Source organism: Rhipicephalus microplus, chromosome 2, assembly GCF_043290135.1.
Source record: "Rhipicephalus microplus isolate Deutch F79 chromosome 2, USDA_Rmic, whole genome shotgun sequence".
Lineage (NCBI taxonomy): Eukaryota > Metazoa > Arthropoda > Arachnida > Ixodida > Ixodidae > Rhipicephalus > Rhipicephalus microplus.
This window is the reverse complement of record NC_134701.1, coordinates 278,293,516-278,320,137: the sequence shown is the minus strand read 5'-3', so window position 1 is coordinate 278,320,137 and position 26,622 is coordinate 278,293,516. Positions and strand designations below refer to the sequence as shown.

The 26,622-nt window shown below is 44.7% G+C and overlaps 2 protein-coding genes across 7 annotated transcripts in view; both read right to left on the bottom strand.

The window, feature by feature from the left end:
- Window positions 1-9,378, bottom strand: part of PAN3 (Poly(A) specific ribonuclease subunit PAN3) — a 46,714-nt gene extending 37,336 nt beyond the window's left edge. The window contains exons 1-6 of one of the 3 annotated variants that reach the window (XM_037430533.2): window positions 9,049-9,378; window positions 8,115-8,206; window positions 7,583-7,708; window positions 3,331-3,484; window positions 1,197-1,420; window positions 417-596 (exon numbers count right to left, since the gene is read on the bottom strand). In XM_037430533.2, coding sequence (XP_037286430.2) covers window positions 417-596; window positions 1,197-1,420; window positions 3,331-3,484; window positions 7,583-7,708; window positions 8,115-8,206; window positions 9,049-9,229 — 957 coding nt within the window. In that variant the 5' untranslated portion in view covers window positions 9,230-9,378. Of the gene's footprint in view, window positions 1-416; window positions 597-1,196; window positions 1,421-3,330; window positions 3,485-7,582; window positions 7,709-8,114; window positions 8,207-8,789; window positions 8,921-9,048 lie in introns of those variants that run through there. The other 2 variants (XM_037430542.2, XM_037430549.2) reach the window with 2 other exon arrangements.
- Window positions 9,379-10,090: 712 nt separating this feature from the next.
- Window positions 10,091-26,622, bottom strand: part of LOC119179437 (uncharacterized) — a 53,136-nt gene continuing 36,604 nt past the window's right edge. For all 4 annotated transcript variants that reach the window (XM_037430507.2, XM_037430525.2, XM_075882088.1 and 1 more), the window contains 7 exons: window positions 20,564-20,834; window positions 19,194-19,377; window positions 18,178-18,220; window positions 16,416-16,519; window positions 12,378-12,470; window positions 11,905-11,940; window positions 10,091-11,198 (listed from right to left, as the gene is read on the bottom strand). In XM_037430507.2, the coding sequence (XP_037286404.2) occupies window positions 10,533-11,198; window positions 11,905-11,940; window positions 12,378-12,470; window positions 16,416-16,519; window positions 18,178-18,220; window positions 19,194-19,377; window positions 20,564-20,834 (1,397 nt within the window). In that variant the 3' untranslated portion in view covers window positions 10,091-10,532. The remainder of the gene's footprint in view (window positions 11,199-11,904; window positions 11,941-12,377; window positions 12,471-16,415; window positions 16,520-18,177; window positions 18,221-19,193; window positions 19,378-20,563; window positions 20,835-26,622) is intronic.

Genomic DNA, 26,622 nt, shown 5'->3' with positions numbered 1-26,622 from the left:
TAACAAGAGGCTGTACGAAGAAGAAAGTTTTATAAAACATTGTATTCTTCGATTTATTATCATCAAAGCTCCCGGGTAAAATCTTACTGCCTCAACCCGTTTGCATATTCAGAACCACGAGAGAAATTGCAACTGTTTGTCACAACACTTCCAAGTTTCTGGCGGATTGGCGTGAAAACTGTGACATGCAAGTATGAGAACTAGAGCATAAACAGAGAGATGAGGATACGAAAATGCCGTTGAGAGTTGCCATGTTTTCACTATATCTGTTATCTTCACGTAATTTGTCGCACTCTAAACCTACTTTTTAGTTGGTTCTGATCACCTGCGACAATGCAATTGCCCAGGCGGAATCGGTGTACACCTTCTCGAAATCTAGTAGCGAGAACATAACAGAAATAGCAGACCTGGCGTACCATTCTCAGCTCATCTGGGAGAAAAAAGGAGGGTGCGTTGGCTTTGGGCTTCATGAACTCTATGTGCGTCGGGTTGCCAGGATACATTTGGTACTCCGGAAGAAGAACAGCCTGACCTTCCTCTGTCGTGTTTGCGGCTTCTTCGTGCTGGTAAAAGTAAGTGGTGCCACCGAGGAATTCCTGCAGCAAGGAGCTTGTGTTTAGCGACCCTCATCTGTTAGGTTGGCTCCCTACAGAGTGTTTGCACGCTTTGCAGGTCAAAATGAAGTGGCAGAAAAACAATTCCTTTTTGTATCACAAAAATAACTTTTTATCACGCCCAATACAAAAAATATTACACCGTCAACAACATAGCCATTCTGTCTTTGCATATCGGCAACCCAACACGACTTGACATCTGCCCGACCTGCAATGCCCCCATATGGGAGGCTCCATGTACAGGCAGCCGGACTTATCACACGTGCAGGTGCAAGTTAGACGCAAATGCAGTGCTGTGGTAGCTTTTGGGTCTCACTAAGCTAAAGTTGTAGATTTCGAAAAACACAGAAATTGCTTTCTCAATATTACAAACTCAAATTTAACAAAATAGTTCAATTACGGTGATCGTTACGTTAAATCCAGTTTCAACTGTCCCTTTATTGCTCCGCTTTCTATTGCACTGTGACACAATGAGTGTTTTCCCAAATTTACACGTACACTTCTTTCCGCACTTGCTATAGCCCAAATGGGGCTGACAGAAGTAAAGCGATGGAACTAACTGAAGTTAAACAAACAACTAACCTGGTAAACTGTAGTTGGAAGAAAAGATTCTCGCTGTGCGTTCAAGTAGCCTCCAACTGACATTGGTGACTGGCTGCGGCGGCTCACAAGAGGAGAGCTATCAGGAGACAAGCCAGGACTTTCCATTTTACCCAAAGAGAGGCCAGATGGAGTGTCTGTATCAAAGGCCGGAATGTTCCCACTCAAACTTTCTCGAAATGTGGAAGATAGTACAGCTTCTGAAACTACATCGAAAGTGGCAGGAATACTGAAGCAGCAACACACTGCTTTCACTAGAGAGCTGCACACTGACCGATGACATTGCACCAAGAGTTTTCTTACCCACATACACACAGAGATAAATGCATTTATTGTAAACATGGTAATGTCAAGGCAAGGAAAAATTTTTCACAATTGTTAACTGTTGTCATTTGTAGGATATACAATTGCTAAGCTTCGTGCATGTGTAACTATCACGCGAGCACGAGTGAGTTCTTAGACATAGCATGCTTCTGTAGTTCTTTTAAAGGATAGCAATAAATAAATACATAAACCAAAAAAGCATCCACAGAAAAGTTCCTTACATTATCATATCCGTGGAGAAAGACTGAGCTCAAATATGTTCTGTACATAAGAAAAAAATGTTCTATACATGCATTAAAAACGCTTCCAAGATTTCTAAATATTACTAATTGCAACATGTGTAAACACATGGACAAACTTAAACCACTTAATTTAGCTTTATTTTTTCAACTTTTACATCAACAGAAAAAAACATGCTTCGAGGTCAATGCTTTTTGCTGTATTGCACCAAGCATTCAATATTCCATTATTTCTGTAGTTAGCCTTACAGTTAGCAGAGGTGTGCAATAGTCACACCATGCTTTCCTATTTTATGGTCTCTTATTTTTCCTTTGTTAGATACAATATTAATGAGAACTAACACACAACACTGCCAAGAAAAGTATAAAGGATGTTGTTAGTAGCCACGAAGGTGAGCGTGGAACTCTTGCCATCATGGCTGCTGGCGTCGCTGACTGACACTCCCACGTTATTAACATCATCTCCTGTACTTTCCTTGGCAGTGCTTTCTCATTAATATCAAGCCTACCCAAGGAAACTTGAAGCTGTAGGGTGCGGCTTGTTCAGTTCAAGGTGTAAAAATAGGGTCCGGCCTGTCAAAACACGCCGAACAAATGCTTCTCAGCACAAGAGCCCAACATTAAAAAACATTTTTGTATAGGTATTAGCTACAAGAACATTTGCAGAAGCTCTACAACACTTTTCCAAGTAGCCATGGAATGGATTTGCGAAAGGAGCTTATAGCCTCATGAATCGAACACCACAAAAAATTTTTAGAATCAGTCCAGTATAAGCTGAGCTGCAAAGATTTGTTGCGCTCTGTAATTGCTTTTTCTATTATCGTGTTCTGATGAAAGCACTGGCAGCTAAGCAGGTAGCTTAGAAGGTGCGTCTTCTGTGCCTCGTAACTTTAAACACTGTCTCTCTCTCTCTTTTTTTTTTTTTTTCGAATGTGCAACTTTTCAGTGAAATCGCACGCACGAACGCGTGGCAGCCACAGTAACTATCGCGCGCAACGTGCTCAAACTTCAGCACTGAAGACACAACCACATTGCAAGAGTTGGCGCTAATCTGCGATCGTTCTTGAATTCTTTTTGTTTGTTCACATGCCTTTGCAGATTGCTACTGTGCAGGGGAATCTAATGAGCTCAGCTGGCAGTGGGGCAGCACATGTCAGAGCCGGTATCAACCACTTCGTGATCTTCGGTTCTGTAACCAGACGGCATGCGTGCTACCTGGTGCACTGGGCAATGGCTTCCGAGAGTGCGCTGCAACCTGTCAGCACACTATCTCGGAGGCCATGACTGGGCAAAGCTCAAACCATCGAGTGCGCTCATGAGAGAGCTGTAATCTCCAGGGATGCTAGCGTGTCTCACGAGTTAAGGCAAGGCAGAGGTGAGAAGATGGGTATAGATATATTTGTCTGTAGTGGCCTTGGTACTAGGCTTGTCGCTAAATTTGTAGTGTGAATGATTTGATGATGATCTAGCTTAAACGCTGACAAAACTTCAAAAAAACCATTTCATGGTCTCTTTAAAAAAAGAACAGCACTGCTGGTGGTTACACTACTTACCAGGTGCTAATCGGCTATATGGGCTGGTGCCAGGGGTCAAGTTTAAGCCTCCAGAAAACTGTGAGAATGAGGGTGTGCTGGTGCTGTGTGTTAATTGACTGGGCCCCAACAGGCTGTTCATTGGTACAAACTCAGCAGCACCAGGGTTCGGAGTCTGCCGGAGAGAAAACAACAGAAACAGTAAGTTCAGCAGCCCTCAGAATTGCAAGAAAGTTGTGCATAACTTCAATCGAGAGTTTGCATGTGTACAAATCACTTTGCCAGCCCCATCAGAACACTCAAGTTCCCAATAAACAGCTTACCTGGCAAGCGGCTGGCATTCCAGCTCAATTTAAAACAACCCATTGAATTCTGGTGTTTTAAAGTTACAATACCACACTACAATTATGGGGTGTGGAGTAATTAAGACCCCAAGTTAATGTTCAACACCTTTACTACCTTAAAAGCACACTAAAGTAAAAGAATGAATCAGTTTAGATTGACAAATTATATTCCAAAAACTCTACTGTCATTCATTTCCCCATCACATGTCTATTAATAAATAAGAAGAACAAGATCATACTTTCATTTTAAAATTTCGTGCGGAAGTCTCAGAAAGTCTTGTCACAGATCTGAAAGTGATTCTGTATTTTCGCAACGTCGGCACAATGAGCTATACTGAAACTTGGTATGCGCTGTCTCTGGCCCTCTTGAGGACAATGTACTTTATATTTACTGTTTTGGAACTCCATAGGCCCTAGCAGACATAATCAAAACCTATGACGCCGAGGCGATGATGATGATGATATGTGGTGTTTTTTGGCGCAAGGGCCATTTGATGGACAAAGAGTGCCAGTTCATGGGACAAGGAATGTGGACAATGATTGTGATTAGCGGCTGTATAAGGGCCATAAAATTCCTCGCAGTAAGGCGGGTAAAAACATACAAGCAATAAAATATTGACTATGCCGTGAAAGGTGTGTGTGGTGTGAATAGGTGACAAAAGTTGGTGATAATGAAAAACGATGGTGGACATGTATGGCATTAGCACAAGTACCTCACTCGTTCATACCCTTGCGTCCAAGGGCCGTGAGGCAAGTGCTTTCCTGTGTAGCCACCGCAGCAAAAACCTCTCTGGAGAGGTCATGCTACGGAATGCCCGGGTATATGATATGAAAATTATGAATTTCTTTTAAAAATGCTAACAATGATTTATGACTAAAAAGCGGTTCCCTACCAACGAACATTGCAGGGTGTAAAGGTATATGTTGTCGTTAGGGTAATAGAAAATGCTGTTTAAGTTCTTAGAGTTTCTAAGTGTTTGCACTGAATTAACATGTGAAGGACTGTTAATGCTTCACCACATTTGTCACACAATGGTGGATCGCCACCGGACAAAAGATATGTGTGTGCCGTGTATGCGTGTCCTATCCTGAGTCCCGTTCGTATTACCTCTGTATGACGCGATTTTGATACTGGCAGCCAATGACCAAGGTGTGGCTTAATAACGTGTAGTTTGTTCTGTGTGTGTGTATCCCACTTGCTCTGCCAGTAGTCCCTGAGGTTTCGTTTGAGAGACGGCTTAAGATCAAGAACCGGGATTAATATGGGCGTAGGGGCAGTGCTTTTGTGGACGGATGCAGCGAGCTGATCCGCCCTCACGTTGCCTTGGATCTCACGGTGCCCTGGCACCCAGCATACTACAACATGTTGTTTGAGTGTGTAGAGTGTGCACAAAATGGAGTAAAGTGAGACAAGGACCGGGTTTTTTTAGTTTTTTAAGACTGTGCAGAGCCGTTACCGCACTGAGGGAGTCTGTATAAATTACTGCTTTTTGTATTTGTAATTGTTTGATCTGTTTAGCTGCCACAAGTATCGCGTAAGCTTCCGCTGTGAAGATACTTGTGCCTGGATGTAGAGGGCCAGCATCCGAAAAGGATGGGCCGACAGCAGCGTAGGACACAGAGGAGTTGGACTTGGAGGCATCTGTAAAGAACTCAGGACGTGTGTATTTGTGTTGAAGTTCCAGAAAGTATGTTCGGATATGGGCAATAGGTGCATGTTTTGTAACTTCTAGGAAAGACACATCGCAGTCTATAGTCTGCCACTGCCACGGTGGCGGGTATGCTACAGGAGCCATTAAACTGTGTTCAAGTGACACTCCAGTTTCTTCAGCTAGACCCTTCAGGCGAACTGAGAAGGGCTGCCTCATCGAAGGCCTGTTTTGAAACAGAATGGAGCTCGACAGTTCATTAATAGTAGAGTATGAGGGGTGCTTTTTGTCTGCTTTCACTTTAAGAAAATATACAAAGGACATGTAAGTTCTCTGTAGATGAAGCGACCATTCATTTGACTCAACGTAAAGGCTTTCTACAGGGCTGGTGCAAAAAGCTCCCGTAGAAAGGCGGATGCCCAAATGGTGCACGGGGTCCAGCATCTTCAAAGCACTTTGAGTTGCAGACTGATAAACAATGGCCCCATAATCTAAGCGGGTGCGAATGAGGCTTCGATACAGATTCATGAGGCATTGCCTATCACTACCCCAAGTAGTACGTGACAACACTTTTATAACATTCATGGCTTTTAAACATTTTGTTTTTAAATACTTGATGTGCGGTACGAAGGTCAACTTGTTGTCCAAGATTAAGCCTAAAAATTTATGCTCGGCTTTGACAGACAGATGTTGCCCGTTCAGTCGAATGTCAGGTTCCGAGTGCATGCCTCTCTTTCGAGAGAACAAGACACAGGTGCTTTTTTGTGGGTTAAGTCGAAATCCGTTTTCATCTGCCCATTTGGAGACCTTGTTTAAACCCAGCTGAACCTGCCGCTCACACATTGCCAAGTTGCATGACTTGAAGCCAAGCTGAACATCGTCGACATATGTACAATAGAACATATTGCGGGGGATGGACAAGTGCGAGGAATTCATTTTGATAATAAAAAGTGTGCAACTAAGTACACCACCTTGTGGCACGCCTGTTTCCTGGACAAATGTTTGGGAGAGAACACTGCCCACACGGACACGGAATGTCTGGTTTGACAGGTAACTTTCGATTATGTGAAACATTCTTCCGCGCACACCAAGGTGGGACAGGTCTCTTAGAATTCCAAAACGCCATGTTGTATCATAAGCCTTTTCAATATCGAGGAACACAGAGAGAAAATATTGTTTATGGACGAAGGCGTCTCTGATCTGTGCCTCGATACGAGCAAGGTGGTCTGTGGTGGATCTACTTTCTCGAAACCCGCACTGAAATGGGTCGAGCAAATTGTTTGTTTCAAGAATATGTACGAGTCGGCAGTTTATCATTTTTTTGAAGACTTTGCACAAACAGCTTGTAAGTGCGATAGGCCTATAACTTGAAGCTAAAGAAGAGTTCTTGCCCTCTTTCAAAATGGGAATAATAATAGCCTCTTTCCAGGAGGTAGGAATAGTGCCTGAAAACCAGATAGCATTGTACAAACAAAGTAAGGTTTTTCGTGTTTCGGCTGGTAGGTTTTTTAACATTTCATACACCACACTGTCAGAACCTGGGGCAGAAGTACTGCAGGAGTTTAGAGATGTTCGGAGCTCAGCTAGACTGAAAGCTTGGTTATATGCCTCGTATCAAGTGGATTTGTGTTCGAGTTTCTGCTTTTCTATTCTTGTTCTGTATTTTTGGAAAGTGTCAGTATAGTGGGACGAGCTGGATACCCGTTCAAAGTGTGCACCGAGGAAGTTTGCCTGATCTTCCAAGGTATCACCCTGAGTGTTTACGAGTGGAAGTGTGTGTACTTGTTTTCCTGCTATACTACCGACCATGTTCCGATATGACGCCGAGGCGATCAGAGTGAGAACTTTAAGGTGGCGTTGCCACCTGCAATTTTATCGTGTGCATTTTTTTTTTTCATTAATAAACATCTTGTGGCAAGCATAGCAATTTTGGTATACTGAAAGGGTAACTTACTTAATACAAAAAAAATTGCTTTCTTGTTCGTTAGTGTTCCTTTAATGCTCATTCCCACGGAAATGTTGCTGCTGCAGTTGGGAATGAAACTCACACCCTAGTGCTTATTGTGGCGTCTAAGCTATTGCAGCTCTTAGATTGTGGTGCTGTGTGTCATGGGTGTTTTTTGGTCGTCTGTTGGTGCACTTACAATTTATTGCCCTAAGCTACCAAAGCAGGTGGTCAAGCTCAATCATGGTCACTGCAACAAGGTGAGACTACAATGTGCAGAGAGTTAGGTATTGACGAAGCAGGAAACTCTATTCTAAACAACGAAAACCAGTCACCTTTCTCGCAGAGTCCAAAGCCAATGATGAAAGGGCACTTGTAATTTCGTTGGGTGAGATGCTGTTTGAAGATGAAAACATTTTCGATTTGTCCAGTGAGGACGGTGAAATTGTGCGTGCGGATACCTGGAAATCAAAAAGCTTTCAGAAATTACACACAATTTGCATATATTTATTCAAAAACAATAGCAGTAGCTAGTGCAAAAATTAAATTCGGCACCAGGTAATTAAGTACTACTTCCATTCTTGAAATTGTAGCAAAAGAACATCCAATATTTATTAATGCATGTTAATTGCTATAGAAAACTTTGAAAAGAAAAAGCATGTTAAACTTCGTTGCAGAAATACTGCTCTGCAACATCATGCTAAACGGATGTATAGCCTCGGTTATCGAGGAAAGACAAAATAAAAGAAGTGGCTTTGGCTCAAGGTCACCACCGCAGTGCCATCAACCTGTCACGGCGAACACAATTTAAAATTCCTTACGAGTACGAGACAGGCTTTTGCTGCATCTTGAAAACAACAGACTCACATTCATGTATGTTTTGAGTTTCGACTCAGCTGGGAGGTTCGATGGCGGTGAAAAAGCTTGGAAAACAGGGTCCAAGGCGGGACTTGTGGTACCTGAAATTTCGCACCGGTAAACACACTCAATCCGGTTCAGGCCGCACCAAGAGTGATTTCTCGTTTTTCATTTGCGAGCACACGACGTCATTTCCAACGCAGTAGCGAAGGCAAACTCGATCACACCGTCCGAGCGACTTTTTATTTCAGACGAGAGGAGGAAAGCTGCATGCTTCAAGGCCTTACGTCCTTTATGACAGCGATCGGCCCTTTCTAAATACGTTGTTTCAATCAGCAACAGATAACTCGCGTTCTTGAACGCCCGTTTCTCACGTTACAAGCCGCAACGTTTTCTTCAATTACATGCGTTTTAAGCCCACCACCCCCACGCACCGAGCCCTCAAATCCTGTGCCAATCGCACCATACGCCAAACGACCACGTCCAGCTGACGTTTCACGTGCTTTTGACTACGCTGTACGATTTACAGACCAAACATGACAGTCTTTAACGTGTTTGAGACGCACGAAAGCATAACCCGCGGTTAACAAAGACAACCGAAGCTCACGGCTGGCACAAAAACAAACAATGGTTGTTTAGCCTAGACAGACCGCAAGACTTTCAAAAGCATATATCTGAACTTACTTGACATTGCGAGCTCAGAACAGGCTGCATAAATGCCCCGAGACAAATGTGTCGTTACTACGCAATTTCTCGCGAAATTACGACGGTCATGATCCAGAGTGCAGCGAGGTCTGTTGTCGTAACGTGCAGCTGTTCACGACCAGCGGTGGTAGTGGTGCAGTGTGGGGAAGCTTGCGCGTTGCGCAACGCGGGTTTGACTCGGTCACGCAGCAGTCGATACGACGCACAACTACGACTCCGCACCAGCAAATGTTCTTACCTTCGGGTGTCCGCACCATGAGTGACAGCTGTGAATCGCGTATCCCCAGGTCAGTGTTCAAGCAAGGAGTGGTAGACGGTCCGTGCAGGAATTGACACTCGGAACCGTAGAAACAAGTTCCCCCGGTAGCGAAGTAGCGACATATTGCGGTTTTCTTCGGTCCTACGAGAGAACCGTTCATGTTCCCTAGACAGACACGGCTACTTTCAGGATTTCATTTCAACTCTCGTTTGGTCCGTCAGTGCGTTTTTGCAGCACATCGGTTCGTTGCGGCTACGGAAAACGCAAACACACACAAATGCACTAGTGTGCGATGCGCGCGCATCTTGGTACGTCAAGCGACTTCGTGACGTTGTGACCCCGAAACCAACACCGAAACTGCACAGCTTTCCCGTCCCGCTACGCTGCGACGCCACCATCGTCCCGCAGCTCGCCTTTATTAATTAGGCAGTATTTCAGGCGCTTGCAATGGTTATGTACAAACACTGCGTCGGAACAGATTAATCGTACAAAGCGTACAAACCATCCACGGTTTTCTAAGAGGCATAGCACCAATCTCTGGATAACCGAAACTGAAACTACTTGCCTGCACTTGCCTATTCTTGCACCGCGGTACTTACCATTGCGTTGAGGGAAGCTGGAAATGGATAACCGAAACTGAAACCACTCGCCTGTACAACCACTGCGCACTTACCTATGCTTGCACCGTTGTTAGGGTGGCTAGCCCTACCGTGGTACTTGCCATTGCGTTGAGGGACGCTGGAAATCTTCCGCACCTTATGTTGTACTCCGATCCCTGATTAAGAATGCTGCTCCACTGCCATATAATGACGCCTTGTGTAAAAAAAAAAAAAAACTGAAGAATCGCCAACCACAGAGAGGCCGAAGCCCTCGACACAGTTGGCGAAAAAACAAAACACGTAGAAGAAACTCCCAAACAACGCCGGTTTATTAGTATCATATGGGGTACACGCAGCGCATCTTGCAAATATGAATTGTAGAAAAGAAAAGAAAACGTTAACAGAAGGCAACCCAACAAGCATTGAAGAAAGGTGACTTGTTTTTATTGTACACTTCTGTACACGAAAATAAAACTTTTACTTATGTACAAGAATTTTATATACAAAGGCAGTCTGGGTCTGTACAGAGTTCCGTTTGTCCTATATATGAGTCAGTTTAGACACCTTAGTGGTTTACACACCAAGAAGTATCAATGTACGCAAATTTGGAAATAAAAGTGAATGACTGCTACTCTTATTAAAACAATTTTTCTGCTGTACACAAATGCAGCATGCTGAACTCGTGAACCTATTAACTTACCTAAAAAAAGAGCCTTTCATACACTGATTACGTTAATGCTGTAGCGAAAGCACTGCCTAGTCGTTTAAAACAGGACTAGTGTAAACCTACGAATGAGTCGCGTACTTGTTGATGAACCCAATTAGGCCAGCCAAATGAAACAAGAGCTCCTGGCAACAACCCTGTCACATAATGCAGCAGAGCCCTGATAACTCGTTCCCCCTTTGCACTGGCGGCAGTGACTGAAAACGTGGATCGGGAGTAGGCGGCCGGAACTCTTCGTCACTTGCGGACTCGTCAGGTGCAGGTGCTGCCGGCTCGTTGCTGCCACCGCCCTCGGCAGTGTCAGGCGCGTCGGCAGTTGTCGAGTGAGACACAGGAGAGACCGGTGGCTGAATGCTCTCTGCTTTCACTTTCATCACAATGCCCCCAGTGCTTTTGACCACAACTTTTGGCTCAACCGTCTCTGGCGGTCGCTCTTCTTCGTCATTGTTCTGTTCAGCATCACTCAGGGACACTCCAAACTCCCCGAGATTATCTACTACCACTATGGGATCGTCCTGCAAATTGCCGCTAGCATTCTCATCTTTTATTTCTAATCCCCCCTTATCACAAGCGGCCTCATTACCCTCAGTACCTTCCTGTGCTACAGTGGCAGCTTCCTCCACTACCATTTCCTGATGTTGCTTCTCGTCGGAGCCACTCTGCTCGATGGGCTCGGTTGTGGCTTCGGTGGCGGCTTCTTCCTTGACGCCAGAGTCGACGTCCATGCTCTTATCTTCCTCTTGAGGGGCAACTTCCGGTTGAGCTTCTTCAGTCTCCATTTTGACAGGACTAGGTGCTTCTGCCGCCTGGAAGCGCCGAGGGCATCAGAAATGGGGACAACTTAGAGAAACCTCCCACCCACAATGGAGTTGGCAGCTTTATATGGATGCTTTCCCATCCCCTCAACTAAATAAAGAAGCCCATTACTCTAGCATTCACATTTTGCTACAAGCTATAACTGCTCTGTTACCTCAAATAAGAGACAAGTGGCAAAATAAAGTGGTGCTTGTTACATAAATACCGTCTTTGCTTTTTTTCAAGGCATGAATACATATGCAAAGAAACAAAATAAAAATATCCTAAGAAACGTGGCACAGCCAAGGAACCCTGCCAGTTCCTAGGCTTGGAGTGCACCAGAAGACGCTCAAAGGCTAGTTGGTTTCTTCTCATTCTTGCCTTTGCAGAGCCAGCCAGCAAAGACTCAGCAGTAGACATGAGCCAAGGCATCTTTTTATTAGCCTCATTTGATGCAACAGCATTTTCAGCTCGGAGAAAAATGACGGCCAATTTCAAAGAAAGCAATAAAAGAAAAGCAAAGGTAGAAATGCAATAAAAAATAAGAACTGCCACCAAGGACTTCATTCTTCCACTTTCCACAGCAGCAGGAATAGACGCACAAGTCAGTTGACTAGAATATAACTGTTTACTCAAATTAGAAAAAATGTTAAAGTTGTCTGAAATATACTGCAGAGAAACAAATGCCAACTCAAGAATTAGAAAGCAATAATTTACCCTTTTGAAGTCTTCATAGCAGGCTGGGTGGTACACCTGCCAACAGAGCAGTGCATCGCTGTGTTAACAAACAGCTCAAAACACGAGCAAGGTCACAAATAGAAACTGCTGGCAGTGAACCAGAGAAAACCACAGTAAGTCTGCTTAATTAAAGTGAACAAAACAAAAGTACTCAGAGCATGGTTTAGAAGCCCTTTAACACTCTACAGCCAAATAGTGCCAACTCGCGAGCTGTACCACTGTAATGACTTTGGGAACCTTTCAAGTGAACATGCCTAAATCCTTTCCTGTCAGTTGGACGACATCAAATGTAGTCAAAACTATTTAGGAATATAGCATCACCTAAGAGGCTTTTATGCAAAATTGAATCACTTGTTTCATATTCACAACTACTTTGTTTCCACCTGTTTGTGTGTGAAGAGTCGGCCTCTAGTAGCAGAATCATTACAAAAAGGAGAATGAAAGGCACTTGCTTTATTCTCGATGCGAATGGCATCCCTGAAGTGCCACTGCTCCTCCTCTTCTGCCCAGAAAAGCTGGAAAGCCTCTTCACAGACAGCACACGCCTGAAAAATAAATGCAGGTATACTTGAGGGGACACTAAAGTCAAATAACAAGTTACGTCAAAGTAAAAGCTCAATGTATGACGTCTACAACGACACTATTATCAACATCAGTGCCCTAGTTACAGAGAAATTAAAGTAAATGCACAAGAATACATGCGCCGCAGTAGGACATGTTCGAAATAATCCCGATGATGTCAGACAAACCGCCTACAATTAATCACTAGTAACTAATCTAGCTGCACTTAATAAAGAACCTTCTGTGCATCAAGAGATGTAATAAAATGCTGCTTGTTCATATCTGTTTGGTTGATGAAAAAAAGAATCACCGGATGTTACTATGGGGAATGCCGTGAGTGGTTCAAAAATTGAATTTTCGCCTGGTTAAACTGGACAGGTCGTGTTAGCTAGTGGCGCCCTGTTGAACCAAGCAGGCCTGCAATCTTGAAGGCCATAGCTAAAAATTGCTCAATAGCCGTTGTTGCTGCTGTGGCTCCCGCTGCTTTCGGTCTGCTGCTACTAGCGCCGTAAAGCCGGGCAACGTTGTGCACGGCAACAGTGACACGAGATGGTTCGCTTTTTGAGGCGGGTAATTTTAAGTGCGCTAACCCGATGCGAACTACTAAAACAAGATTTTATTTCAAAATAAGCCTTCCTTGGCACAAAAGTAACACTACGAAGTATCTGGATTGCTATTTTAACAATCTACGTCAACTTAATAGTTGCCTTTAGTGTCCCTTCAAGCAACACTGGCTGCACTCAGGTTCTGCCTCCAGCACTTCAACACTTTTTGAGGATGTACTCGGGAGTGGTTTAGCAGGCCTGTCGCAACTCGAGGTACATAGCAAAGCAGCAAATTTGTGTAACATTCTGGTTGCAGCTTGGTTTTTTGACACCGATGTTACTTCAGTGTCAAGTCTTTCCGCCTCCTGTGTTACCAGCTGCACCAAAACTGCCTCCCAGAAACAGTGCGCTACATACTAACTCCAATAAAACTAATTCACATCCTGTATGCAAACTACTAAAGGTCTTACCAGGTCCAAAACTTACATGACAGATGATTAACATGCCACTTAATCAACTAATGGTAATGCTGCTGCTCAACAGCCAAAGCCACATTGAAGCAATAAAAAATTTTAAGCTACTATCCGCCATGCACTCTCTCTCTCTCTTCCTTGACATCTTCACATGGTTTTCCAGCAACCGATTGCCAAATTAAAAGACAAGATATAAAAAAAATATAAAATAGGCAATAGGCCCGTTCCTGAATCAATTCACACATGAGTTACGCTTTTATATGTATTAGGAATTGCCATATTACCTTGATAATAAATAACCAAGAAACACATGAGTATCAAGCATTGCAGTTGAAACCCACCATAATGAGATCTTGAGCAAATGAAATTTTCACTGCAATAAAATACCGTAATTACTAGCGCAATGAACGCACTCGCATAATACGAATGCCCATATCAGTCCTCAAAATAGTATGAATTTTTCTTTTCCCCGCGTAATAAACACATTCCCTACCTGCGCACGCTGCACTCCCGCTAACTGACACCTGGCACCTCCTTGCCCGTTGGATCTTTCATTTTTTTTTGTTATTATGCCGACCACCGTCCTCCACCTCGGCGCGCTCCCTCTCTCCCCCCTACGCCCGCTGCCGTATAGTTTTTCATTCTATCTGTGCGCGGCATGTACCTAGTCTTTTTTTATATATCTATGCCCCACAGCGGAGTTGATGAATGATGCGAGTGTAGAGACACCGTAGTTGACAAGCACACAGCGAGGGAAAGTCACGAAACTTCCCGCTCCAAATTTGGTCGCTTCCTACAAATACGAAAATACGAAAAGCCCAACCACACGCACGTAATCTTCGAGTGACAACGACGGGGTTCGCAATCGCTATGGCTGTCGTGAAGCGCCATTCATCGCACGTGTCGCAGGTTTCTGGAAAACCAGAAAGAAATTGCTTGTCACCCAGAAAAGCTCATGACTATCTCCACAACATGGTCCCCGATTCCAACTTCGGTTGCAAGCGAGGCGGCCGCTGTATTTTGTCATTAATTTTGTTATCGAGGGTTTGTTTTGATGCTTCGGTGGTAGCTTCCTGCAATATTAATGGCTTGCTACAACATCAACTGCGGCAGCGCGGTCGTCGTGCGAGCTTGCCACGAAGTTGGCAAAGTGCGCCGAGGCGTCGTAGCGCATGCTTTTGGGTGCCGCCTCAGATCACAGCATATACCACTGTTGCCGTTAAACGACTGCGAGAAAAGAGAGCCGCGAAACGCTTTTATAGCGTGCACAGGCAGCACGGGAAAAGTTTGGAGAAGATAGCACCTTCAACCATTGAAGGTGAGCGACCTAACTTCTTTTTGCATTACCGCATTTTTTTCGCTCATACTGAAGAAGTTTTCATAAATTTGCCAATAAATGCACCCCCAACTTGGCTCTGATTTTTCGAGAAAAAATGTGCGTTCATTACGCAAGTAAATAGAGTAGCCCTGAAGCACCGACGAATGCCCATAGGAGTCAATGCATTTATTAACTCGCAAGTACGAAACATATTTTTACTGCAGTCTGTCATAAATGAAATTTTTGAAACAAGAGTGCACTAAGACAAGCAAAACTCAATATAACAAGCCCTGATAAAACAAATTATTGATTATAACAAAGTAAATGAAAGTTTTTTTGATAAGTTTTGTGTTAAGAATATATGGTTATAACGAATTTTCAAATATAACGAAGTATTTTTGTGGTAGATGTGAGTCTGTTACGACCAGGTTTATGTGTAATCTGCTTTCGTAATTAACTGCACTAAAAAACTGCTCCAATGCATTCGTGGTACATTAATGTATTTGCAAAACTATCACCACAGCACACTTGAGCAGCCACTGCCTTTATTGTTTACAAAAAGTTGGCGACAATGATGATAATGATGGTTTGCCCATCATTACAGGTGACAGTGTCCATGAAATGAATTTATTTAGCAGTACCAACTTAAAACCCACAAGAGTGTGAGGCAATTTTGCAGTGGGCTTGTGTAATTATTTATTGGGCTGACACGGAAACGCAGGTTATGCTAATTTGTAATCACAGACTACACAGCCAAACCAAAATCCACATGCAGTTTCATTTATTGGCCTTGCATATTCGTTGCTGCCACACATGGTGCTTGGTGCAACGTGCACGGCTGCTGGAGTAGCAATCGCACAGCCTGATTTGCCTGCCCGCAAAAACTGCGCAGGATGTGCTGAATGCGCTGGACACAATTCACTCACTTCTTGGCGAACGCGATGACGACACGGCAATGGACCACTCTTTACAATGCGAGTAAAGAACTATGAAATTGCTGCAGGGAAAGGCTCGACAATGTAGGTTTATTGACTTTTGGCAATAAAATGTGTTTTTAGTTAATTCCCCACCTTTCCTGCTGCATTATCGCGTCAACGACATTGTGACAAGAGTGAATTTTTTTTACTTTCTCCGCTGATTTTGTTACTGTGGGTTTCAACTGTATATCCAGTTAACTGAGTCAACAGCGTCTAGTTATATCGCATAGTTTCTATATCGCATAGTATATCCATATCACATATTGCATAGTCCAGTATATCACATAGAGTGTATAATAAACAACACTTCACAAAAGCTGAAATCAAATTGGTTAGTCCTGCCTCATCAGACCCCTGTAAGGTGACTAGTCAGAAAAAAAAAAAACTTATGGCCAGGGCAGGGGTCGGTACGCTGTCAGGCATTCAGTCAGTTGCCTTTTCACAACCCCTTCCGCTTCAATCACTGGATAAGTGATGTATGTTTTCAATCATGAATAAACTTCAAACCTTCTTCACCCCCTGACACTCCCCCAGAAAACAAAAATGATGCACCAGAAAGAACTGATCTTTATGAATTTGAAATGGACAGCAAGTTTTCAAGAATGCCAAGACGTACGTTGCCGGTCTCGTCGCCAGAAGCCGGGACACTTTTGATTGCCGTGGGCGAGTTGCTGCTCTGGTCCTGTTCCACAGTGGCTTGCTGCTCAAAGAAGCTCCTCGCTGACAAAACGATATTGACATGATTATGACAGAGACTCCTGTGGGACGCATGCACACGAATATAAAGCAACAATTATCTGACCCCATAACCAAAGGTCCTGTGCCACTCGAAAACAAGCTTGTCAAGACCGTCTTGGATCAACCTGTCATAGTAACCCACTGGCTAAAGCACTGTGCTGCTGAGCTCAATATCATAAGTTGCGCTGCTCGCAGCAACAGCCACGTCTATACGGGCAAATGCAAAAGTGGCATGCCAAAACTGCAATTCGATTGAGAGTCACACCATAAGCGGGGTGGGGCAGTGAAGGTTGTGGGGGGTGCTATCAGCCCCTGTAAAGTCGTTTGCACCTCGTGGTGCAATCATGTTTTGCGGATAAGCCTCATCATCATTGGGATTAGCGCGGTAGCATCAACAGTGACACCTGGTGGCAAGGCTGGGTGGCGGCACACATGACATGAGAGGCTCTCTTTGGCATGTGGTGGCTGGAACGAGAGATCGTCTCCCACGGTCAGTCCATGGGGACGGCGCCGTGGGTCATCTCCCACAGACCCTTTGTGGTGAATCGAGCGTTAATCACTAGTGATGTACTCATGTGGCTGGCGATATCGTCAATGTGAAAGTAGTTAAATAAATGTGCACAAGGTGTTGGTGTGGTTCGACCCTGCCTGCTGTCTCTCATTTTGAGACCCCACAAGGTAGACTGTGAATTCGTGTTGAATGCTTCTTGAAAGCATTCAAGCTCAATTCAAAGCCTACATCTACCCTCCACCTCTCTTAAGGTGTGCGACTCCTAATCACATTGCAGTTTTGGCACACAAAAACCAGATTTCAATTGTGGTCTGCGAGTAATATGTTGAGAGAGGCTCTGCTCCCATTTGACTGCACTTACTGAAACAGTCCTCAAGAGTGCAATGCATATTGTGGCATGCATTCAGATCGCCCGAACAGTCTAGCACCTACACAAATCGTGGTGTTCAAAGATTGAGGGAAAAACAAGTGTAGCAAATAACGAGTTGTTTGCAACACTTTGACAAATTTGCATCTTTAAATAGGGAGTCTATTTCGTGTTTGTAATAGTAATCATGTCTGTTATGACTGTGCTACACAGTGGGTCTTGAAGCTTCTATTTTTCATCAATAAACATACCCTCATAAAAGCTATTCTTGCTAAAGCAACTTAGTTTGTTTAAAAGCCTTTATCATCACGTCCCAACAGCCATCTAAACAACTTTTACTTCAAATCCTCGCCTACACCAATCAGTAAGAAGATATTTACGTCCGTGAATCATGGATCAATTAGCAATATAATCTGCCAGTAAGAGTTTGCATGAGAAGCAAGAACTTGCACTAAATATAAATAGTCTCATGGATGGGATAAGATATGAGTATAATGGTGCAGGTGGCATGTGCTCTGTGGTCAAATAGAGGACAACCTATCAGTACTCCCTGCACTAGAAGAAAGAGGGCCGCCAAATCATGGGCACTAGATGCTATGGCACATGTAGTGTATTTTAATAAATGTTACTGCTTCAATGCAACAGAGATGCCCATGACCCATGTTCTTAGACAGTGTTGGCAAACTTAACAACCAATGGCACTAAGCCTCTAATGCAAGACGTGATTAGATTAGACCGGTGAGCACAGGCAAAGGGGCATACCTCGTTCTTCCAGATCTTCTATCTCTTCAAACTGAATCCAATCCTGCATAAATGAGCAAAGAAGACGGTGAAATGAAAACAATTGCAGCAATGTAACGAATGGTACTAGTTGGAACATACCCATGAAGGTCAGTGCACACAAGACATGAAACACTTGTTTTCGTGTCTTCTGTGCATTGACCGCCATGAACATAACTGTAACCGCATAAAAATGAACTCACTACTGCAGCTGTTGCCAAAAGCATAATCCAAAAACACTGGTCAGAGATTCTGACAGAAACTAATAGTTTCACCTTCATGGTAGTTCTGATGATATGATACAATGTGCGATTGCTGCTACATGGTCACAGTGCACAAACTACACCCAAGAACAACATTTTTAAGTGACAATGCTAAGTAGTTCTGGCTCTCGTTTTCATTTAGGTTTCATATTAACTTGCACCACTAAAAAAAAAAAAACTCTTTGCAAAAATAAACAAAGGATGCCTTGGAATTGAATGAGGGCTGTAAAAATTCATTGTGTGCTTTGGTTTTTGTATAAGGTCTTCCTGGTTAAGCAAAAATATACATTTTAACAGGGTATGATATGTCTTACCGATATTGTAGTCACCACTAAGGTTCACAACATTTAAGACAGCCAGCAAAGTTCAAACTATCCAGAGAAGACTAATTTAAAAATTAAAACAATAGTTTGGGTTTATAGAAATGTATGCACTGCCAGTCCCAACTATCAGTCTATAATGAATTAACTGAAAATTAAAAAATATATTTGGACCAAAGTAACAGGTCCTTCTGTAACAAAGAGAAATTTGCACAGATAACGACAGACACAAAGACGAGACAGACAAGGACAGGCGCTCGACCTAATCTGCCTGGTCTTTCTGACCATATGTATTTGTGCCAGTTTCACCGTTAAAATGCACAACCAACTAACCCAATAGTCCATTTTATTACCAGAAGTCTACTATAACTAGAGCAGTCTGAGAAATCTGCACTCGCAGGCAATAAGGACGCACCTCCACTTCGTAGAACCACTTTCGGGAAAAGGCCTTCCGGGCGCCGTCCTTATCCCTGCGATTGGCCCTGAAATGCCAGTCCAAGTGCTGCCGATACTTCTCGCACTTCTCATCTGTGAATCGCAGGCCGCAGGACGCACACTGGGTGCCCACATGCAGGGCATTGATCACGCTTGGGTGCTTGCTGCAAGAAAAACACATCACACACTGCCATGATGCACAAAAGCTTAGCAAAGTCCCAACACAGCCTTGAGGCATGGCATACAAGGCAAAACCATTACAGCACTTTTCGTTATTCTGATTTTATAGTTGAAGACCAAAAATGCGCTCCTGTCAGAGCATGAGCACCCGTGCATCACCAAGTCCTATTTATATCACAGTTTTCTCTTATTCTGTTCTTTTTTTTTTTTTCTTGAACCAACTACAGTAGACTCTCAATGAACAGAACCTGGAGGGACCGAGAAAATGTGCTCCTTTTAACAGGAGTTCCGTTTACTGAGGTGAACTGAGTTGCATCATTCAGGGATGAAAGCAATCATATCAGAGGAAGTTGTTCTATTTACGCAGCATTTCCATTTAACAGATTTCCGTTTACTGAGAACCTACTTTACAGTAGAGCCCCCTTTTAAGAGCATGTTACGAGCAGCAATTCTTGCCTTTTATTTGAGATGTCTCTTATAAGCAAGGTACCTCATCCCTTATAAACCCGTGTTTTACCGTAGGCACACTTGTGTCTCTTATATCAACGTCTCCTATAAAGAGGTTTGACTGTACATAGGCGTACACTAGTGAAACAACACACACAGCTGAACCCATTTAAAAGAGGAATTGAAGCGAGAGACTTTTGGGCATGAGAGACGCTAGAGTGTCAACAAAGAAAAAGAAGTCAATCAGGAAATTAGCACATGATCCCCGGTGCATGCCTCTTATAATTTATTTATTGTTAAAATGTGTTCAACGATATTTGCTTTCTGTCCATGCCGTGCAGCACATTTTCTAGATGATTTAACTAAGCAGTATTTTAAAAGTATTTCATTTCATTCGCACTCATGATAATACCTGTCGGGGTTTTACGTTCCAAAACCATGTGATTATGTGAGACGCCATACTGGAGGGGCCCCGAAAATTTTGACCTTCTGGGGTTTGTGATTATTCCCCTAAATCTAGACACACGGGCCTCTAGCATTTTGTCTACATCCAAATGCACCCGCAGCAGCCAGGATTCAACCCTAAGACCTTTGGATTGACAGTCGAGATCCAACCACTAGACTACAGTGGCAGGGCTTCATTCCCACTCGAACGTTAGTTTTCGATTTCGCTTTGCATCCAAAATTTTTGCTCTTCGCACGACACCCCTGACTGGTTCTTACATCTTGAGCTGGTCTGTCCTGGAGAAACTGAGCTGCGGGACGCCTTCAATGGGCTTCTTGGGCTCCTGTCTTGTGTGCTCGCCTCGTGGTCTCCTCCGTTTCTTCTTCTGCAAGTGGGCACCCATTGATTGGTACTGCTCTGCAGGCTGGCTCCCTGCTGCATTCCCATTGCCTGTGCTCTGCTTGAGGATGCCTGCAGCAACCAGCTTGGAGAAGAGCTCACCCACATTGACATCCAATGCCGCTGGCGGGGCCGGAGCAGCTGTTGGAGCTGGAAAGAAATTTGCCACACCATGCCGACAAACTGAAGTCACAAAGGAAGCATTATGAGAAAAAAAAAAAAGAGTTGCTACTTATTCATCTGTGACCACCTAACTTGCAGTGTTGTCTCTCTTAACAAGGCTGCTATACATATATCATTAGATGCCTAATGATATATAGAGTAGAATCTCGATGATAAGAATTCCAAGGGAGCATGCAAAATATTAGTATAATCCCAAATTCATACGAAACAAAAACAAGTTAAAGCGGATAATGAAGAAGAATAAGAACTTTATTGCAACTACTACTTGCTGAAAAAAGTCCATGATGTTTTTTGAACTTTCCTGCCTTCACTGTGTCTCATTAAAGTACCGCTTTTCCTAGCTCATGCTGCTGGAGCAGTGCGTTCACACTTGACATCAAAAGGAGTAAAAGTCGCCAAACTCACTAGATTCACTCATTTCGTTTAAGCGGCAGGAAAACCGCGTTGCGAAGTCGACACGAAAAAAAAAAAAAAAAAATATCAGTCCTGAAGAATTCCCACTGTATAATTCAAGTGAAAGGGCCACAATGACTAGAAAACTACTTCTGTGCCCATCGAAATTGTTCACATTCGTTCTGCCCCTAGTACATGCCACCGCCACTTGAGAATTCCTTCCATTTTGCCCATTTCCTGAGCATTAAAGTTCATACCGAGCTTTAGTTATGCATGCAAAGTACTGAAAAGAACCAGTTTACGCCTTGACAAACATTGTTTCAGAAGATACGCCAGCAGAAACTACACGAGCAAATGCACCAGCAGCGGCAACAACGGATTCAGCTGGCAGTGAAAAAGTGAGATACATTGGGACATACTGACTCACTGCTGCTACACCTTCTTCTACATCCGTGTTCTCATTGATCGTAATCTAAACCAGGCTCTCGATGAACACATCTTTGTCAAGGCTGTCAGCTTTGACATGCTGCACAGGCAAGTTCGCAATAGCGCCGACGCGATCCATTACCGACGCCTTTGACACCATGTCGAATTTCTGGCTGGTTAGTGTTTACATCACGTGGTTTGAGAGCTATAGTCAAAACCGTGAAGCAAAAAAGGCGATCTGCTATCGCGTGGCAAGAAAATTGGTCTCGGACAGATTTTTTCGTGTCAGCCTTGCAGTTCCTTTTCGGCCTCTAAAGGGAGGTGAATTGCGGTGAGTTTTTCCACATTCACTCCCTTCAAAGCAAAGAGTGAAAAGGTCTTCCTCCCACATACAAGCCCTGTTGCGCTGCTTGCGTGCAGTGGTCAATCCCACATTCGTATCATCCACAGTGGCTTGGAAATCCGCTCATATAAAACCAAATCACGGCATATCTTATATAATGTAGTCCATCTAAAACAACCCTAATATTCGTATCATCACTAAATTCGCATCAAGCGTAATTGAATCATCGAGATCCTACTGCTATATTCTTTCGTGACCTACACAGCTTTCATGTTGCATGCATGAAGATGAACAGAAAACATTTATGGCTGCTAGAGCTTATATCCTGCTTAAGTGACGATCTGCTGCTTGCTCACTGACAGCACACTGCTGATGACTCCTTTCAACACTTTAAAGCAGGAAATACTTTGAACACTGCTGTTTCAGAGAGGCAAAACCCACTATGCAATACACACAAATCCTGCACAATCTCAGCAAGGTAGTAAAGAGTAGATACAAAAAGATAGAATCTGGATCCACTAGAGGCATATAAAAGCAATCCAAACACTAAACAGCTCTAAAGCAACAAAATAGAAAAAAAGAGTTTCCTCAAAAACTTTTCAGGATACACTAAAACCGCAGTGTCAAAATTTAACCAACGATGTGTCGTCCAACCCAGCAAGGTACTACCCAAGCACCCGCAGTACAATTTTACACATACCGTCGACGTCCTATTTCTTGGACGCCAGAAATTCTGAACATGCCCCGTTTCTCGGGCTCGTCTGCGGCACCGTCAGGTTCCCCATAGAGTCAATGTATTTAAAAGCCCGAAATCCCGAACGTTTATAGCTTTTACTACTCAATTTTTCAGACTTTTTACCGCAAACTCGCAGTCACTATCGCCGCCACCATTTTGGTTGTTTTTGTACCCTCGAAATGGAGAAAGTTCCGCAATCCAACACACACCAACTCATTGCCAGCCGCAGCTTAGTCAAACCTGTGGCCACAGCTGCATGGTGCAGTGCCTGTGCTCCAACCGTGGCTCCGACAGTGGGAAAAGCTGCACTGTTGACCTGTGGTTTTCCACCGGTATGCTTGTAGAGTCGTGGAAAGCAGTTATGCAATAGACCCTCTTGAACTGTTTCCGCCACGCTTCATACTGGACATCGAGACTGCTGTCTCGCACAGAGTGAACAGCGTGATTCTTGAGTGGACAACGCAAAGTTGTCCACTCTGGCCGTCTCGCCAGAGTGGACAGAGTGGACAGTTTTCGATTGCAGCAGGGAGAACTTTTGAGGGCTCCGCCGACGCTGACTAAGACTTCGAGCTGTGTGTGGAATTGACTGGTGACAAAATCATTCGTCAGGTTACAGAGGATTTCCAACAACCCGGACACCCAGATCAAAGAGGCAGCGCCTACACAGCCCACGAGCTCGAAGTTGATGCGTGCACTAACACTGTCATCGGTGTATACCACCAGTATGACGTTAGCTGAAATTGAGGCGGACATCATCGCAGGCAAGTGGAGCGCCGTGCAAATGAAAATAAGCTTTTTTTTCTCACTGAAGCAAGCATTTACAAATGCGGTAGTGCTGCCACATCCGATATTTTTTATTTTCTTTCTTTTATCCTCTCTCTCATATATATATAAAGGAAAGAAGTGTATACCTAAGGGCTCGTTTTTCCGTGTTTTTACTCAATATTAATGAGATCTAACAGACAATAATGCCAAGAAAAGTATAGGAGAAGATATTAGACCAAATTGTAATGTAAATGTGAAGACAATTGAAAAGATAACAGCCGGATCCTGCCCACGGCAAGTTATCTTTTCACCCAGTTTTCTTCATATTCACATTACAATTTGGTCTAATATCTTCCCCTATACTTTCCTTGGCATTATTGTCTGTTAGATCTCTCTCTCTCTCTCACACACACACACACATACACACACACACACACACACACACACACACACACACACACACACACACACACACACACACACACACACACACACACACACATATATTGTTAAGGCGTTTATTAGCCGGCAACGAGCGAGAATATACAATGGCGACAGTCACGGCCAAGCACGGGCTCTCAGCGCGAGCGGCGTCCTTGTTGGGTAGCCCCACTAGGAGGTACTCAAGAGTTCGACACATTTCAGAGTTCGGAGGCTTCGCTACAATTACCCCGGGGTTGAAGAGGGAGCCGCCTGGCGATCTAACAGCTTGTTACTATGAGCGAGTCATAATAAGCCTTCAGGCGCTCCACGTTGACGATGTCTTGCCCACGGCGGCACATGTCCGAAGATTGTTCAACGGGTTCGATCAGATAGTTGACAGGTGAGGTGCGCTCGATGACACGGTAGGGGCCTTCGTATTTGGGAAGTAGTTTGGAAGAGAGGCCAGCTACAGAGGTCGGGATCGAGAGCCATACAAGCGTACCAGGAAGGAACGTGGGCTCAGAAGTGGTGGAGCCATCACGAATACTCTTCTGCCGCTCTTGCTCTTGTGTCGTAAAAGTCTTAGCAAGCTCGCGACACTCTTCAGCAAGCCTGGCTGTCTCGGAAATAGGTGTACACTCAGATGGATCCGGCGTGTACGGGAGTATCGTGTCCATGGTGTGCGACGGGTGCCTTCCGTACAGCAAGTAGAAAGGTGAAAAACCAGTCGTGCTCTGAGGGGCGGTGTTGTAGGCGTAGGTGACGAAGGGCAGTATATTATCTCAATTAGTGTGGTTGGCAGCGACGTACATAGAAAGCATGTCGCCGAGGGTGCGGTTAAAGTGTTCGGTGAGGCCATTCGTCTGTGGGTGGTAAGCAGTAGTTTTGCGGCGGACAGAGTGGCACTCCGTCAGAATGGCTTCGACGACTTCCGACAAGAAGACACGGCCTCGATCGCTGAGAAGCTCTTGGGGTGGTCTGTGGCGCAGTATGAATCGATGCAGCAGGAAGGACGCAACATCGCGCGCAGTAGCCGCAGGGAGAGCGGCGGTTTCAGCGTATCGCGTTAAATGGTCAACGGCAACGATGGCCCAGCGGTTACCAGCCGACGTCAGAGGAAGTGGTCCATACAAATCGATACCTACGCGCCCAAAGGGACGGTCAGGGCAAGGTAACGGTTGCAAACCGGCGTGCGACATGTGGGCTGACAGTTTACGGCGTTCGCAAGTGAGGCAAGAGCGAACGAACTGCTGCACATAGCGGTACATTCCGCGCCAGAAGTAGCGTTGTCGAATGCGGTGGTAAGTTTTGAATACCCCAGAGTGTGCACATTGCGGATCAGAATGGAAAGATTCACATATCTCCAACCGCAGGCTGCGGGGTATGACGAGTAACTACTGCCAGCCATCAGAGTCGTAATTGCGTCGGTGTAGGAGGCCGTCACGGATGGCGAAATGGTGAGCTCGACGACGCAAGGCACGCGTGGATGGTGTTGCGGACGGATCAAAGAGCAAGTCGATCAGCGGGGCGATCCAATTATCCTTTCGCTGTTCGGCAGCGACGATGTCAACATCAAAAAAATGGCAGATACAGCAATTGAGGTTACTGAGCAGGGCACGCCGTCTTGAGGCAGAGGGGAGCGTGAGAGGGCATCAGCGTCAGCATGCTGGCGTCCGTTGCGGTACAGCACACGGATGTTGTAGTCTTGTAAGCAAAGGGCCCAACGGGCGAGACGGCCTGAGGGATCCTTCAATGATGAAAGCCAGCATAGTGCATGATGGTCGGTGACGACATCGAATGGGCGACCATACAAATAAGGTCGAAACATTGTAAGGGCCCAGACGATCGCCAGGCATTCTTTCTCCGTGACGGTGTAGTTTGTCTCGGCTCTCGTGAGCATACGGCTTGCATATGCTATGACATATTCAGGGAATCAGGGTTTTCGCTGCACCAGGACAGCGCCTAGGCCTACACCGCTGGCGTCCGTGTGCACCTCCGTTAGGGCTGTAGGGTCGTAGTGGCGTAGAATGGGAGGCGACGTCAACAAATGGCGGAGCTTCGCGAACGCGTCGTCGCACTTGGATGACCATGAATTGAGGGGCCCATTACTTCCAAGGAGCTTCGTCAGCGGTGATATGATCGTGGCAAAGTTTCGTATGAAGCGTCGGAAGTATGAGCACAGGCCCACGAAACTACCCAGTTTTTTGACAGATGCAGGTTTGGGGAATTCGGCCACGGCCTGAAGCTTGGCAGGATCAGGAAGAATGCCGTCTTTGGACACGACGTACCCCAGTATGGTGAGTTGCCGTGCTGCAAAGCGGCACTTTTTCAGATTTAGTTGCAAGCCGGCATTGCTCACATGTGCGAAAACTTCTTTCAGACGTTGGAGATGCGTGGAGAAATCCGGAGCAAAGACAATGACATCGTCGAGGTAACACAAGCACGTGTACCATTTCAAGTTGCGCAGAACGGTGTCCATCATGCGCTCAAAGGTCGCAGGTGCATTACATAGACCAAACGGCATGACATTGAACTCGTACAAGCCGTCTGGCGTGACGAAGGCGGTCTTTGGTCGAGCGTTGTCAGCCATGGGTACTTGCCAGTACCCCGTGCGCAGATCGAGAGAAGAAAAAAAATCAGCTCCATGAAGGCTGTCAATCGCGTCATCG